This window comes from Podarcis melisellensis (assembly GCF_964234715.1).
Source record: "Podarcis melisellensis genome assembly, chromosome: 2".
Classification (NCBI taxonomy): domain Eukaryota; kingdom Metazoa; phylum Chordata; class Lepidosauria; order Squamata; family Lacertidae; genus Podarcis; species Podarcis melisellensis.
Window position 1 is genome coordinate 119,735,485 of NC_138529.1, and position 18,267 is coordinate 119,753,751.

The 18,267-nt window shown below is 43.8% G+C and overlaps 1 protein-coding gene across 1 annotated transcript; it reads left to right on the forward strand.

Annotated features, from left to right (window-relative positions):
- Positions 1–1,382: 1,382 nt before the first annotated feature.
- LOC309363251 (vomeronasal type-2 receptor 26-like) lies at positions 1,383–16,866 on the forward strand (the record flags this gene model as incomplete). The annotated part of the gene is made up of 6 exons (XM_081899355.1): positions 1,383–1,540; positions 1,980–2,075; positions 6,910–7,582; positions 10,255–10,482; positions 12,459–12,585; positions 15,965–16,866. The coding sequence occupies exons 1-6, from the start codon at positions 1,488–1,490 to the stop codon at positions 16,864–16,866; spliced, it is 2,079 nt and encodes a 692-aa protein (XP_081755481.1). The 5' UTR covers positions 1,383–1,487.
- Between the last annotated feature and the right edge of the window lie 1,401 nt (positions 16,867–18,267).

Below are 18,267 nucleotides of genomic sequence, written 5' to 3' on the forward strand. Positions count from 1 at the left end.
AACTATGTTCAGAATTGGGGCTTCTGGGCTACACTGACACAAAACCTCTTGTTTCTAGAGACTCAGTCCCCGGTTATCCTCTGAGGGACAGGGCCCAGGCAGATGGCCGCCTAAACCTGAGAAGGAGCAAGGGAGGTGGGAGGAAAGGAAAGAAGCACGAGGCAGTTTCTACAGCCAAGCTGGCAGTGGCTTCCCCCTAGAAAAGGGGGGGGGGCGCATTGGGAGAGGATCCTTAACTTGGCCGAGAGAAAGAGTGTACAGGAGCAGAGCGGAAATAGGGGAAATACAGGACAAACTGTCCTGTATTGAATCACTACAGGACACAACATTTTACATAAAAATGGGACTCTGTTGGCGCTGTGGGTTAAACCACAGAGCCTAGGACTTGCTGATCAGAAGGTCGGCAGTTTGAATCCCCGCACTCTCTCTACTTGGGACTGGTCTTCCGAGATGTCCTTCCAGAGAAGGCTGAATCTGGTTAGGGGTGCTTTGTGTCCCCAGACCTAAATTCCCTTGTGTGGGGCCTTCTGAGGTAGAAATTCTGCTGGACCCATTATCAGTAAGGTGAGTCTCACGTACGCAAGGGTACGGCTTGACTGCAAAGCTTGCAGGAACTAGTTTAAGTGGAACCTAACAATGTTATGGGTCTAAACCATTGAGCCTAGGGCTTGCCGATCAGAAGGTCAGTGGTTCGAATCTCCGCGATGGGGTGTGCTCCCGTTGCTTGGTCCCAGCTTTTGCCAACCTAGCAGTTCGAAAGCACGTCAAAGTAGATAAATAGGTACTGCTCCGGCAGGAAGGTAAACGGCGTTTCCGTGCGCTGCTCTGGTTCGCCAGAAGCGGCTTAGTCATGCTGGCCACATGACCCAGAAACTGTACGCCGGCTCCCTCGGCCAGTAAAGCGAGATGAGCGCTGCAACACCAGAGTAGGCCATGACTGGACCTAATGGTCGGGGGTTCCTTTAACTTTAAGGGACAATCCTGTTTTATACAAGATGGGTGGCAGCCCTACACCTGACCCTTTTAAGCTTTGCTTTATTATGCGTCCGATCAGCGCTTTTTCCTAGGGAAAAAGGTGCCAGAAATTCCCCCTCCCCACAAGTTTTCACAACTTTGGACTTTCCACAAGGATACCACTCAATGAGAACACATCAAGGCTGTTGAAATTAGGGGTGCACAAGTTATCAATGAAAATATATATATACGGCTGCATTTCCCAGCGCTTCTAATATTGGAAACCTCCATCTCATTGCCTCTCTGTGTCTGTGCCTTTTGCACCACAGCGAAGCAGTCAACCAGTATTTTAATAATAATTATTATATTATTATTTTTATTCTTTAAAAATCTTTCACAGGTGGGTTAGTTTTTCGTATTCCCCCCCCCCATTCAGTTCCAGTAAACTCTTGCTAAACTTCCCTATGCTCCCCACCCCACCCCAAAATTGTACCGTGGAAAAGTTTAGAGCTCATTGCTGAGTTTTCCCAAACATGTTTTCCTCCCGTCAGGCACCTGTGTATGGAGCCGCAGAGATTTGGCACAGGTAATTCTTCCAGTTCGTAATTACGGAAATCATGGTGATTTATTCCTCTTCCTGCCAAAGCCCAAGGGTCACATTTGATGCTGGTAACAGAAACATCAGAATTGGAAGCAATTTTCTTGCACCAAAATGGCAGAGAATGGTGCATAAATATACCCTGTACCTACAAGAACTTAGGCTGGGGTTTGAGGCAGGCAGGGATGCTGCCACTGCAGTTTAATATCAGATTTAATATCAGAAGCACCGGCTAGACTCCATCTGAATTGAGTCTCTTTTGACTTCTTCGTAGAGAACAGGGCAAAGAGAGGTGGGCGATTGTAGCAAACATGCCCACCCCAATATTGCTCCTGCTCCTGCTCCCCTGTGTATCCTGTGGGGTGCTGCAGGTAAAATGCCCATTGAATTTAGTGACAGATCAATACGATCCTTTGAATTATTACAGAGCAGGTGACCACCTCATCGGCGGGATCACATCTACGGTCAATCCTGTTATCCAGCCAAGCAATTTCTCCCAGACTCCTGTGATCCACATTAAAATGTAAGTAACAATGCAGTGATGAAAGGGAACATGGCTATTTCCTGACAGGTGTCCCTGATAAATCCAATTTTCTCCCGATGTTCCCCCTGATTTGCCAACCAGGTATGATTCTGAACACTCACAGACATCATCATCTAGTTCCAACCATGCTTTTTTCACCAGCTGATAAGGTTTATTTAAACAGTATACAGTGGTACCTCGGGTTACATACGCTTAAGGTTACATACGCTTTCGGTTACAGACTCCGCTAACCCAGAAATAGTGCTTCAGGTTAAGAACTTTGCTTCAGGATGAGAACAGAAATTGTGCTCCGGTGGCACGGCAGCAGCAGGAGGCCCCATTAGCTAAAGTGGTGCTGTTGCAAGGATTTTTAAGGTACCAGTGACCAACTCAAATAGAGTCCAAGAATTGACAGACGCAGCAGTGGAGAAAAAGAAAGTGAGGTTTATTGCTGAACAATAATTGACCCAGTGGAATCCTTTCCAAAAGACTGGGTCCCGAGCCCTATCGCCCAGGGGCTTTTATACCTGAGCACATACAGGTGGCGCTGTGGGTTAAAGCCTCAGCGCCTAGGACTTGCTGATCGAAAGGTCGGCGGTTCGAATCCCTGCTGCGGGGTGCGCTCCCGCTGCTCGGTCCCAGCGCCTGCCAACCTAGCAGTTCGAAAGCACCTCCGGGTGCAAGTAGATAAATAGGGACCGCTTACCAGCGGGAAGGTAAACGGCGTTCCGTGTGCAGCTCTGGCTCGCCAGAGCAGCGATGTCACACTGGCCATGTGACCCGGAAGTGTCTCCGGACAGCGCTGGCCCCCGGCCTCTTAAGTGAGATGGGCGCACAACCCCAGAGTCTGGCAAGACTGGCCCGTACGGGCAGGGGTACCTTTACCTTTACCTTTACATACATCACAGATCATGACATAATAGGATACAATTGCGAACGGCAGCAAAATAAGCCAATGAGCGCATACAAGCCTTGCTCCTGACCGTACAAAGAGTTCTCTCCCAACTTCTGCTTTTTGGTTTGAACACCAGTCCAACCTTCCCCCCAGATTTTATGGTAAGAAATAGAAACTTAAGGCAAAAAGGAACTTTAACCGTTACTCCCATGCGGCCATCTGTTACTGGGACATTCTGCGGTTAGCACCTTCCTGTTTCACTGCTCATACCTTATCTGGACAAGGGGGGAAATGTGCCAGCACATCAGATTTATCGCTTCCCTTCTTGTTCAGTGAGATAGGGAGAGAGCAAGGAGGTACTGGGACAAAGTTCACCTTGCAGATTTAAGCAATTTGCAGAAGCAGAAGCTTTCATGATTCAAACATGGATTATAAAATCATTGTAAAAATATCTGGTTACATCTGGATATATATGAATATATTGATAACTGATAACTGATTATATGGATAACTGATTATATGAAGAGCATAAGGGTAAAATTCCTCCAGGTCCTGCTTCAGTGCTTCAGGTTAAGAACAGTTTCAGGTTAACAACGGACCTCCGGAACGAATTAAGTACTTAACCTGAGGTACCACTGTACTATGATAACAGATTAAAAAAAGAACTAGGCTATTCCCCGCCACCAGCATAATTTTAATATAAAGGAGTAAAAAACAACAACAACGCTTCTGGCTTTCAAACAATGTAATCCAAGACAGGCTAAAGTGGTTTGTCTTTAGTTAAACTGCATGTAACTGCCTAGTAAAATATTCCTGAGTCTGTTTTGATTGCAGCTGTAGGGACTGCCTTCTATCAGGTAAGAACCCTTGGTCTATATCACCTGTGACAGTCTACTCTCACTGGCAGAAACTGTTTGGGGTCTCCCACAGTTGTAATCTTTTACATCTCCTTCCACTCAGTTCTTATTAAGTGGAAGTGCTGTGGACACAGCCTGACACCTTCTGCATGAAAAACTTGTGCTTTGCCACTGAGGGTCCCTCCAAATGGGTGCATTCTGCAACATGTCACTGATACAGTATTAGTGCTTCTCTAATGATGCTGCGTGGGACGCGGGTGGTGCTGTGGGTTAAACCACAGAGCCTAGGGCTTGCTGATCTGAAGGTCGGCGGTTCGAATCCCTGCAACAGGGTGAGCTCCCATTGCTCAGTCCCTGCTCCTGCCAACCTAGCAGTTCGAAAGCACGTCAATTGCAAGTAGATAAATAGGTTCCACTCTGGTGGGAAGGTAAACAGCATTTTGGTGTGCTGCTCTGGTTCACCAAAAGCGGCTTAGTCATGCTGGCCACATGACCCGGAAGCTGTACGCCGGCTCCCTCGGCCAGTAAAGTGAGATGAGCGCTGCAACCCCAGAATCGTCCGTGACTGGACCTAACGGTCAGAGGTCCCTTTACCTTTAATGATGTTGCATTATTGCCATCACACCTGAAGGAGCGTCTCCACCTCCACTGAGGTCCAGCTCCAAGGGCCTTATGGCAGTTCCCTCATTGCAAGAAGTGATGTTACAGGGAACCAGGCAGCGGGCCTTCTCAGTAGTGGCACCTGCCCTGTGGAATGTCCTCCCATCAAATATCAAGGAAATAAACAACTATCTGACTTTTAGAAGACATCTGAAGGCAGCCCTGTTTAGGGAAATTTTTAATGTTTGATGTATTTATCGTGTTTTTAATATTCTATTGGGAGCCACCCAGTGCGGCTGGGGAAACCCAGCTAGATGGGTGGGGTATGTAATAATAATAATAATAATAATAATAATAATAATAATAACAACAACAACAACAACAACAACAACAACAACAACAACAACAATAATTTATTATTTATACCCCGCTCATCTGGCTGAGTTTCCCCAGCCACTCTGGGCAGCTCCCAATCAAGTATTAAAAACAATACAGTGTTAAATGTTAAAAACTTCCCTGAAGAGGGCTGCCTTCAGATGTCTTTTAAGGATAGGATAGCTACTTATTTCCTTCACATCTGAAGGGAGGGCGTTCCACAGGGAGGGTGCCACTACCGAGAAAGCCCTCTGTCTGGTTCCCTGTAACCTTACTTCTCTCAATGACGGAACCTCCAGAAGGCCCTCGGCGCTGGATCTCAGTGTCCGGGCTATTATTATTATCATTATCTCAATGGGACCCTTGCACTATATAGCACATCAAATGTGAGATTAAATAATAACAAACACACACACGATTTGTGGCAAGCACATTACAGGGTTTCAGCAGGAAGTGACAGGAAATGCAGCGATTGGAATGGAAGCAGTATGTGTACCCCAAAACGTTACCAATCACAAGCAGTATTGCAGAGCATTATGTACCAATTTTCTGACCAAACTGCGGGAGGCAGTGGAAGACAGAAGTGCCTGGCGTGCTCTGGTCCATGGGGTCACAAAGAGTTGGACACGACTAAACGATTAAACAACAACAACACGTACCAGTATAAAGCTATAGGTCTTCTGGCTTTGATGGAGCATGAGTATCATTCTAAGATAAATCTCAAGAGGTTTCCAATCGCCTGGAAATGCCATTCAAGTTGCAGAATAAGGAATAGTTTTGTTAAATAGAGGGTGATACTATGATGCCGTGTATTCTTCCTTGCAGAAGACGGGAAACAAATTTACTCGAGAATCTGGCATTCCTTTTTGCCATTCATGAGATCAACCAGGATCCCAGGATCTTGCCCAACATCACCCTGGGTTACAACATCTTTGAGAACTATTACAATGCAAGAATCACATACGATGCCATGGCAGACCTATTATCTACCGGGAATGCAAATATTCCAAACTACAGGTGTGGAAGGCAGAATGACCTGCTGGCTGTCCTTGAAGGGGCTGATTCTGAGCTATCTGTCCATATTTCAAACATGCTGGGCATCTACAAAATTCCACAGGTGTGAGTTGTGTTACATTTTGCTTTAAAAGGCTCTTGGCTGTAAAGGAGATAAAACTTCTGCTAACTTCTCTAGCTCTCTCTCTCTCTCTCTCTCTCTCTCTCTCTCTCTCTCTCTCTCTCTCTCTCTCTCTCTCTGTGTGTGTGTGTGTGTGTTTTAAAGTATTCTACCAGTATATAGGTTGTGTTGAATTTCCCTCCCCTCACAGTACTGAGGTACAGGAGCTGCTAAGTTTTCATTATCAACTCAAATATGCACCAGTGTGGACTAATGAGAGTAAATTCAAAATGATAATATGTGGACAAGGGAGAAAACAGCCACACTTTGTCTAATGTGATGATCTTGCCTTCTATCCTTGCAGTGTAATAATAATAATAATAATAATAATAATAATAAAGTATATTATTTATACCCCTCCCATCTGGCTGGGTTTCCCCAGCCACTCTGGGCGGCTTCCAGCAGAACACTAAAAAACAATAACCTATTAAACATTAAAAGCTTCCCTAAACAGGGCTGCCTTCAGATGTCTTCTAAAAGTCTGGTAGTTATTTTTCTCTTTGCCATCTGATGGGAGGGCATTCCATAGGGCGGGTGCCACTACCGAGAAGGCCCTCTTCCAAGTTCCCTGTAACTTGGCTTCTTATAGCGAGGGAACCGCCAGAAGGCCCTCGGCGCTGGACCTCAGTGTCTGGGCAGAACGATGGAGGTGGAGACGCTCCTTGAGGTATACTTCAGGTATATGAATATTAAGTATTCATTCATCCTAATCACATGCACTCTTCAGTTTATTAGTAAGTTTAGGTCAACAGGTTTCTGAGCTTTGCCCTGAAAACAAAGCGAAACATTCATCTCTTACGTTCCTTACCAGGTTAGTTACAGTTTTGTCTCCCATGACCGCAATGATAAAACTCAATTCCCTTTTTTCTACCGGATGCTCCCAAAAGATGAATACCAATACACAGGGATTGTCAAGTTGCTCCTGCATTTCAGATGGACGTGGGTCAGTCTCTTTGCCCCAGAAAATGACAACGGAGAAAAGTTCCTGAGTGCCTTGGCACCTATACTTGCCTCAAATGATATTTGTGTTGCCGTCTCACAGAGATTCCCAGAACTGATTGTGCCTGACTTGTCAATGACCCTCGATTCAGCTCTCCCATGGAAAGAAGTCAACGTATTTGTTTACTATGCAGAAATCCGCTCTTTCTACAATGGGATATACCTCATAAATATAATCCTCAAACTGTTTATACAGCCTATTGACGGAAAGGTTTGGATCACAACAGCTTTGTGGGACCTCACCTCAACATTGTCTGACAGCAAGTTTCTCTTCCAGCATAGCCACTGGTTTTTTTCCTTCTTAATCCAGGCGAAGTATATTCCAAAACATGACAATTTCAAGCTGAGTCACGTCACTCCTTACTTGAAGAAGGCCTTCCAGTGTTTCTTTAAGAAGCATGTGTTGTCTGGGAAAGAACGGGAAAGATGTGAACAGAAATTGCCCCTGGATATGCTCGAACCAGCTCTGTCCCAAGACAACTACAATGCTTACAGGAGTATCCATGCCCTGGCGCATGCCTTAAATGCTGCATATACGTCCAGATTCAAGTGGGTGATGTTGGTTGAAGGAAGCAAGGTGGGACTTCAGAAGCTGCAAGCATGGCAGGTATGACCTTTTATCTCCACTGAAGACGATAAAATTGCTCCAATATGGAACTATGGAGTTTGGAATCAGTGGTGTAGCGTGGGGGGTGCAGGGGGGGCCGGCCGCACCGGGCGCAACATCTGGGAGTTAGGGTTAGGGGGTGCAAATCCACGGGTTAGGGGGCGCAAATCCATGGGTTAGGGGGCGCAAATCCACGGGTTAGGGGGCGCAAATTACGTGCCTTGCCCTGGGTGCTGACAACCCACGCTATGCCACTGTTTGGAATCATAGTGTTGGGAGGAGTTTGTAGGCCTCTTGCACTTTGGAGGAAACTCAGACTGAGAGCATTCCCCACAGATGGTGGTCCAGTCTCAGCTTGAAGACCTCCAGCAAGGGATAGCCAGCAGTTATAATATACAGTTACTGGCTCACACTTGTGTACATGACAGGGCTAACCTGGGCCCTCAGCCCGTTAGCAGAGTGAGTGTGGCTTTTCAGCCTCTCAGCAGACTCTGCTTCATCCTTTCTCAGTCTCTTTTGTCTTTGTGCTTCCTGGGTCAAGAAGGAGCCATGTGGACATGGCTACTGGTAAATGGACGGAATCTCTCTAAAATGAGATTTTATAGCCTGCATCTTTGCTAACCCAAGTATTGCATGATCCGTTTGTAAGGAATAATAATGAGTAATAAATTTATTATTTATACCCCACCCATCGGGCAGGAAACAACGTGCTTGCCTTTTAGTTGTTTGGAACCTTTCTCATCTTCATTTTACTGCCAGTAGTCATTTCTTGTAGCTTCAAGAAACCCTAGGAGTAAAATATCCATCTAATTGCAAAGCTAAGTCTCTGTGATTTATTCTATCCTAGGTTTTTGTATAGCAGGACACGGGTGGCATTGTGGGTTAAACCACAGAGCCTAGGAACTGCTGATCAGAAGGTCGGCGGCTCGAATCCCCACGACGGGGTGAGCTCCCGTTGCTCGGTCCCAGCTCCTGCCAACCTAGCAGTTCGAAAGCATGCCGAAGTGCAAGTAGATAAATAGGTACCGCTCCGGCGGGAAGGTAAATGGCGTTTCCGTGCACTGCTCTGGTTCGCCAGAAGTGGCTTAGTCATGCTGGCCACATGACCCGGAAGCTGTACGCCGGCTCCCTCGGCCAATAAAGCGAGATGAGCGCCGCAACCCCAGAGTCGGCCATGACTGGACCTAATGGTCAGGGATCCCTTTACCTTAGGTTTTGTATGGGGATTTGTTTAAAGGTGGATGGGGGCAGATGTAAATCTAACCATGTTTTAATATGCTTGCAGCTATCAGCACTGTGCTAACTCTGCTATGAGAGAGAAATAATCTTTCATACCTCTCTCTTAAGCTCCTCCTAATGTTCAACCAAACTTCCCTCTGCATAACTATGTTGTTGTTGTTTAGTCGTGTCCAACTCTATGTGACCCCATGGACCAGAACACGCCAGGCACTCCTGTCTTCCACTGCTTAACTATAGTCCTGCCCTTTAGGTATGCCCTATCAATTACCTCATAATTGTGGAGAAAGATACCTACCGTATTTTTCGCCCCATAGGGCACACTGGCCCATAGGGCGCACCTAGTTTTTTGGGGGGGAATAAAGGGGGGGGAAATTATTTTTCCCTCCCCAGGCGTGGGGCTGGGGCGGGGGAAGCCCGAGCTTCCCTTGATCCCAGCCCCCAGAACAGGCTGCTATCCGCAAGCCTAGGGAGCCCGGCGCACCCCAGGCTTCAGGATGCAGGCAGCTCTCCGCAAGCCTTGGCAAAGGCTCTTTATTCCTCTCCTCTGTTCATAATAAAAGGGAAGCTGGGTGTCTGTCAGGCTTCAGGGAATTTGCTTCCTCCCCACTTTGGCAGTAGATAAGCAGAACAAAGGGAAAGGAGCCTTCTTACCAGTTAGAAGCTTTAATGATCACAGCGGGAGAACAAAGAATCCATTTCCTAGGAATGAAGGTGCTCCCAATTAAGGTTTGCACCCACTTCCTCCCTAGTCACCCATGTTACTACCACATAACCTGACCCCACAACCATTGTGCTTTCTGTGCTGCCACCTTATCTGCTCTTCTTGACCTTGGGCTGTGTGATGAACGCTTTCTAGAGAAAGTGAGTCTGTTAACTCTCTCCCCCCCAGTGCTTCTCCTTCTAGCTGTTCCCTATCCAGTACTTCCCAGCTTCTGCCTTCTGAACTATGTCCCTCTTCAGACCACTGTTTCAAATCTATACTGTCCTCCTGCTTCTGGGAAGATTTGGGATCCTGATCAGGAGCAGGGGGAGAGGGAGGCTCCCACCATTCCTCCTCAGTGCAGCCCTCCTCAGCACAGTCCCTGACAGTGTCCACTCTTGGCACCCAATGAAATGTTGGCAAGTTTAAGCATTAATGTTCTGTATAAGAGAGGCCTGGCCTCTACAAACAAGAAGAGTCTTGTGTGCAGTGTGAACTTTTGTGGGGATATTTACAGAGATATTTAATGGGCATCATAGGAAGTATTAGTAAACACCCATGGGTGCCACTGATTTGAATGTCAGCCTTTCCCAAAACGCCAAAGCAGAATGTAGGGATTCAAAAATGGACCGCTGGCTGTTGTTGTAATAGATGCATATAAGCAAAACTAAAGATGGAGTACAATTCCAGAAGGATAGGACACTCACTTCTCATTTTCTCTCTGTCATTCTAGTTTCACCATTTTCTGAGAAGCTTTGGATCTTACAATACTTCCCTGGATGGAGTGTATTTGGATGGAGACGGTGAACTGTCAGCCAATTTCGATATTTTGAACTGGGTTGTGTGGCCCAACACTTCAGTAGCTTCACGGAGGATTGGGAGTCTAGAGCAACAGGCATTCCCAGACAAAAGTTTCAGCGTTGATGAAGATGCGGCCATGTGGTTGAGGGAGCTTAACCGGGTGAGGAAAGCCATAGAATTTAGAAATATAGATTACAGTGGTACCTCGGGTTACTTAATTCGTTCCGGAGGTCCATTCTTAACCTGAAACTGTTCTTAACCTGAAGCACCACTTTAGCTAATGGGGCCTCCCGCTGCTGCCGCGCTGCTGGAGCCCGATTTCTGTTCTTATCCTGAAGGAAAGTTCTTAACCTGAAGCACTATTTCTGGGTTAGCGGAGTGTGTAACCTGAAGTGTATGTAACCTGAAGCGTATGTATCCTGAGGTACCACTGTACTGTATAAAATATGTTTGGGATGGTTTCTTTGCCCCTTAACCACACGTACTAAATGCCTTCAGAACACTGTCTCTTACTTGCAAGGGCACCTTGTGACGCTCTCACTCTACAGAAGTAAAGATAAGGGCTCGTCTCATCCTTAGACACATTATAGGTACCGTATTTTTCGTTCTATAAGACGCACCAGACCACAGGACGCACCTAATTTTTGGAGGAGAAAAAAAATATTCTGAATCTCAGAAGCCAGAACAGCAAGAGGGATCGCTGCGCAGTGAAAGCAGCAATCCCTCTTTCTGTTCTGGCTTCTGGGATAGCTGCGCAGCCTGCATTCGCTCCATAAGACGCACACACATTTCCCCTTACTTTTTAGGAGGGAAAAAGTGAGTCTTATAGAGCAAAAAATACGGTAATTTGATGGCACCATTATGCTACTGACAGCCTCCACCAATGTTCTACAAAATACTACGTTTTATGCCCTGTTGCAGGGTAGATTTGATTTAAATCAAATCAATTTAAATCACGATTTAAATCACTAGTCAGTAAGACTTGACTTAAATCTTCTTCTTTTTTACAGAAAAACTCATTCTTGGTGGTATAATCTTAATAGTTACAACCAGATGAAGGTTTCATTTTTGGAAGGAATAATAATTTTTCAGAGTACTTTTTACAGTGATATCAAAAATTACTGATTTGGTTATACTATTAGAAATACATAGACAGTTATGAAATTTTGTGAAGTTTATTAAGTTAACTGTTTATATTTGGACAACATTCTGCTGTAATTTATTGGAAGGAGGAAAAATAATCATTTATTAACTGTTTATATTTGGACAACATTCTGCTGTAATTTATTGGAAGGAGGAAAAATAATCATTTCCTTAATGATTATTTTTCCTCCTTCCAATAAATTACAGCAGAATGTTGTCCAAATATAAACAGTTAACTTAATAAACTTCACAAAGTTTATTAATAACAATTAATAACAATTTATTTAACTAAAACAATAACATTATAGCATATGTATCCATGTTTGTTAACTGATGTGGCTGAGCCATTAAAAAAACAACTTAGACAGTTTTAGCTAAAAGGCGCAAGGAGATAGAATAATAATATATTAAGGATGGAATAACAAATAAAGTGAATAACGCAGCAATAACAAAAATAAAAGTAGGCAAAGAAGATCGCACACGGGTGGAGAGAAGTACTGGGCTGTGGGGGAAGGAGGGGGAGGGATTAATTGAAATTGTTAAAGATTGGTATAGGATTTAAGAGACTTAAATTTTTATAAAGATTCTATAAGGAAAGGAGAAAGCAGCAATAAATATCAAGTAAAGGGATCGGAGAGGAGATCAGTTTAAATGAAAACACGAGACATGGTTTTGTTGCATATACTTTTATTTTGGAGTTGTCTGTTTATTTTGGAGTTGTTTGTTGTAAAGAATGTATATTATGTGAATGAAATAATACAGAATTAAGGAAGAAGAAGAATAGAACCCTGAAAGAAACCATAGGGCTAAATGTTACCCATCAGCGATTCTGGGGATGGTGCTAAATAGGGACAAGTCACCGCCATTTGCTCATGAAAGCAGATCTGGAAGCAGAGGGGTGACTGTTTGGTTTCCAAGTCTCCGACTCATTTCTGTAGCTTTCCAACACACCCCAAACATTTCCCCCTCGATGTTTCTTCTCTTTATGGTCAGCCGCTGCCCCCTTCAAGGTGCACCAGAAGCTGCCCTCCTGGGTACGTCAAAGTGATTCAAGAAGGGAAGCCGCTTTGCTGCTATGCTTGTGCTCTGTGTCCTGAAGGGACCATCTCCGCTCAGGAAGGTAAGCGGGGATTATTTACAGATTGTTCTCTTTTGAAAGAAAACTACATGAAAACGATGTATAGATACTTAAAAAGCAGAGACATCACCTTGCCAACAAAGGTCCGTATAGTTAAAGCTATGGTTTCCCAGTAGTGATGTATGGAAGTGAGAGCTGGACCATAAAGAAGGCTGATCGCCGAAAAATGGACACTTTTGAATTATGGTGCTGGAGGAGACTCTTGAGAGTCCCATGGACTGCAAGAAGATCAAACCTCTCCATTCTTAAGGAAATCAGCCCTGAGTGCTCACTGGAAGGATAGATCCTGAAGCTGAGGCTCCAATACTTTGGCCACCTCATGAGAAGAGAAGACTCCCTGGAAAAGACCCTGATGTTGGGAAAGATGGAGGGCACAAGGAGAAGGGGACGACAGAGGACGAGATGGTTGGACAGTGTTCTTGAAGGTACCAGCATGAGTTTGACCAAACTGCGGGAGGCAGTGGAAGACAGGAGTGCCTGGCGTGCTCTGGTCCAGGGGGTCACGAAGAGTTGGACACGACTAAACCAAACACCAGTACAGATAGCAAAAATGTATAAAACTGGGTCAAATATATGTTGGAAATGTAAAGAAAAGGAAGGGACCTTTTACCATATGTGGTGGGAATGCAGAGAAATTAATTTTTTTGGGGGAAAATTATATATAATGAATTGAAGAAAATGTTTAAAATGACATTTGTAAAAAAAACCAGAAGCATTTTTGTTAGGGATTGTAGGACAAGACCTGCCAATGAAAATAAAGAACTTATTTATGTATGCTACAACAGCGGCAAGAGTCTTGATAGCAGAAGAATGGAAGAATGACGAAACCCCAACAAAAGAACAGTGGCAAGAGAAATTGATGAACTATGCAGAACTAGCGAAATTGACATACAAATTGCGAGATAAGGACAACTGCGACTTCAAAGAAGAATGGGAACTTTTTACAAATTACTTTAAATGACAACAAAATGAACTGGACTCCTTGGCAGGTTTTGAATAAACATACACAAATTTAGTGAGGGTCAACATAGTAGAGACATAATGCAAGGATGTATACAATTTTACAATATGCAGAGAACAACATGAGTCGAGAAATCAGAGACGTGCCCAAGGATTAAGGCTTTCTGGGAAATGATATATAATGAAATGAAAAAGGTATTTAAATATACCTTCCTGAAGAAACCAGAGGCCTTTCTCCTGGGCATGGTCGGCCAATTGGTGCCAAAGAAGGATAGAACATTTTTTATTTATGGTACAAGAGCAGCAAGAATACTCATCGCGAAGTATTGGAAGACGCAAGATCTACCCACCTTGGAAGAATGGCAGATGAAGGTGATAGACTATATGGGACTGGCAGAAATGACTGGCAGAATCCGAGACCAGGGAAGAGAGACGGCGGAAGAAGTTTGGAAGAAATTTAAGGATTATCTTCGAAAATACTGCAAAATTAATGAATGTTAGAATGATGTTGGTTTAGGAATTAAGTGGTTTTCAGCTGTAATGATTAAGTAAAAAGAAAAGAAAGGTTGAAAATTAAATGAAAATTAAGGGAGAGGATTTGTTGAATCAATAATTAGAAATTGGAATACAAAAAGGGGAGGTATGAGGAGGTCGGGGAAGTAAGTTATAAGAAAATAAGGGTATGAAATTTTACTTGTTTTTAAATAGTTTTTAGTTTTGTATTTTGTTTTTTATATTTATTATTTTTTGTGTTTGTGTTTTGTTTTTATTACTGTTTTTTTGTGTAACTTTTGAAACTTCAATAAATATCTTTTTTTTTTAAAAAAAAAGAGAAATCAGAGAGAGGAGCTGAGGTAAGTCTTGTGGGGTAGGGAGGGTTTGTTGGGGAGGTGGGAGAGAGAGAGAGAAAAAGGGGGAAAATAATGAAGATGATTTGTTTTGATAATTTGTTATGTTGAAATTGTTAATAAAATTATATGGGAAGGTAAGGGGGGATTGTAGAGGAAAAGGTATATAAGAAACTGCCTTCCACTATATCAGGTCATTGGCCCATCTTGTTGCCTATTGACTGACAGCTGCTCTCCAGGCCACGTGTGAAGACGCTGAGGACCGAATTGGGGCCTTTCTTCATGCAGAGTGGATACTATGGCCCTCACTCCCCAAATAAGCAGCACCAGCCTGTGTTAACTGTCAGTGTCATCTAAAAACAGACTTGAAAGGATCCTTGTGTAGTTTGTGTTATATTATTATTTAATTTCTACACTGCCCTATACCCAAAGGTCTCAGGGCGGTTCACGCAAAAGACCACACACATCAAATCAAATCAAAACAACCCCCCCAAAGAGGCAGCATTCAAAAAAAAAAAAGGGGGAATAATAATAATAATAATAATAATAATAATAATAATAATAATAATAATAATATAATATCCTGCTCTCCCCGACCAGAGCCGGGCTCAGGGCGGCTAACACCAGTAAAATTACAGTAAAAACATAATGGGGGGGGACACAATTTAAAATGCAATCTCATTTTAAAAGTAGCCCCTAGATCAAAACCATAAGGGGAGGGAAACAGAAGGGTCAGACTGAGTCCAAACCAAAGGCCAGGTGGAACAGCTCTGTTTTGCAGGCCCTGCAGAAAGATGTCAAGTCCTGCAGGGCCCTGGTCTCTTGTGACAGAGCTTTCCACCAAGTCGGGGCCAGTACTGAAAAGGCCCTGGCCCTAGTTGCGACCAATCTAACCACCTTGCAGCTTGGGACCTCCAAAATGTTGTCATTTGTGGACCTTAAGATCCTCCACGGGGCATACCCGGAGAGGCGGTCCCATAGGTAGGTGGGTATGTAGATCGGGTCAGGCAAAGGCCTGGTTAAAGAGGAATGTTTTTGCCTGGCCCCTAAAGGTGTATCATGAAGGCGCCAGGCAAATCTCCCTGAGGAGAGCATTCCACAGATGGGGAGCCACTGCAGAGAAGGCCCCGTTCTTGTGTTGCCACCTTCCACACCTCTCGAGGAGGCACACAAAGAAGGGCATCAGATGATGATAGGGTACATTCATATGGAAAGAGGCGGTCCTTGAGGTATTGTGGTACTGAGCCGTTTAATGCTTTATAGGTCAAAACTAGCACTTTGAATTGAGCCTGGAAAATAATTGGTAGCCAGTGCTCCCTCCCCAAATAGCAGAACCAGCATGTGCTGTTAGTGTTGTCTAAAAATAGACTTGAAATGATCCTTATATAATTTTTCACCTAGCAACAAGCTTTGTCCCAGAAAAAGGTCTTCCCCAGCAACAGTTTCCTTAGCAACAGACATCTTTATTAGACATGCTCTGAAAGAGATATTGATAACTGATGTGTACATAAAATATGTGTTGGGGATATTGAAGTCACTCTTGCTCTTTTCAGATGCAAACCACTGCACTGAATGTTCAGAAGATCAGTATCCAAACAAGGATCAAGATCAATGTGTGCCCAAGATTATCACTTTCCTATCCTTTAACAAATATTTGGGGATTCTCTTGGCTTCTGTTGCAGTATACTTGACCTTTACCACAGGATTTATTTTAGGAATCTTCATTAAGTACAAAGAAACTCCTATTGTCAAAGCCAACAACCGTGACCTCTCCTACACTCTCCTCATCTCCCTCCTGCTTTCCTTTTTGTCCTCCTTCCTCTTCATCGGCCGGCCAAGAAGAGCAACCTGTCTTCTCCGACAAACAGCCTTCAGCATCATCTTCTCGGCTGCAGTCTCTTCTGTGTTGGCAAAAACCATCACTGTGGTGCTGGCCTTCCTGGCCACCAAGCCAGGGAACAAGGTGAGGAGATGGTTGGGGAAGACTCTCGCCAACTCCATTGTCATTGCCTGCTCCAGTGTCCAAGTTGTAATCTGCACCATCTGGCTAGACATGTCTCCCCCTTTCCCAGAGTCTGACATGCATTCCCAGCCCCGAGAGATCATCCTGCAGTGTAATGAAGGATCTGTTGCCATGTTTTACACTGTCCTTGGCTACATGGGCTTCCTGGCTGCCATCTGCTTCACGGTGGCTTTCCTAGCCAGGAAGCTGCCTGGGGCCTTCAATGAAGCCAAGCTGATCACCTTCAGCATGCTGGTTTTCTGCAGTGTTTGGGTGTCCTTTGTGCCCACCTACCTGAGCACCAAGGGGAAGTACATGGTAGCCGTTCAGGTCTTCTCCATCTTGGCCTCCAGTGCTGGGCTCCTGGGCTGCATCTTCATTCCCAAGTGCTACATTATTGTGCTGAGGCCTGATCTGAACACGAAGGAGCATCTGACCACAAAAATGAAATAAGGCATCTGATTTTGTAATTTTTTAAAAAAATGAGCTGTCAAAGAATTTTTCATAATAAAGTTAATTGTAATTGCATTGAATCTTTGTTTCAAGAAAGATAAACAGATAAAGATGCCAAAATTATACCCACACTGAGAACCAGCATGGGTAGTCAGACATACTGCTTCTGTAGAACATAGTCAAAACAAAAAAATTCCTTCCAGTAGCACCTTAAAGACCAACTAAGTTAGTTCTTGGTATGAGCTTTCGTGTGCATGCACACTTCTTCAGATACACTGAAACACAAGTTTCCAGACCCTTCTATATAGTGAGAAGGTGGGGAGGGGTATTACTCAGAAGGGTGGTGGGAATGGGTGATTGGCAGATAGCTGTGATGAGCCTGTTGACGACTCTTAACGACTGCAATAGGTCTTACAGGAAAAAGCAAGGGGTGAGAAGGTGAAAAATGGCTTTGTCATGTATAATGAGATAAGAATCCAATGTCTTTGTTCAGACCAGGTCTCTCCATGGTTTTAAGTTTGGTAATAAGTTGCAATTCAGCAGCTTCTCTTTCCAGTCTATTTCTGAAATTCCTTTGTAGTAGAACAGCTACTTTGAGATCTTGTATAGAATGTCCTGGGAGATTGAAGTGTTCTCCTACTGGTTTCTCTGTCTTGTAGTTCCTGATGTCAGATTTATGTCCGTTTATTCTTTGGCGTAAGGTCTGGCCTGTTTGTCCAATATAGAGAGTTGAAGGACACTGTTGGCATTTGATGGCATACACAATGTTAGACGATGAGCAATTAAATAGTCCCGAGATGGTATGTGTGATGTTGTTGGGGCCAGTAATGGTGTTGTCCGGGTGTATGTGGCAGCAAAGTTGGCATCTGGGTTTATTGCAGGCTTACAGGTTTATTGTAGAACATAGTTATCTTGGCTAGCAGTGACTATTTGCTTAATTTCTTTCTGAAGCCATACCATCCATCTATCTATCTATCATCTATCTATCTATCTATCATCTATCTATCTATCTATCTATCTATCTATCTATCTATCTATCTATCTATCATCTATCCATCTATCATCTATCTATCTATCTATCTATCTATCTATCATCTATCTATCTATCTATCTATCTATCATCTATCCATCTATCATCTATCTATCTATCTATCTATCTATCTATCTATCATCTATCTATCGATCATCTATCTATCTATCATCTATCTATCTATCTATCTATCTATCTATCTATCATCTATCTATCTATCTATCTATCTATCTATCATCTATCTATCTATCTATCTATCTATCATCTATCCATCTATCTATCATCTATCTATCTATCATCTATCTATCTATCTATCTATCTATCTATCTATCTATCTATCTATCTATCTATCGATCATCTATCTATCTATC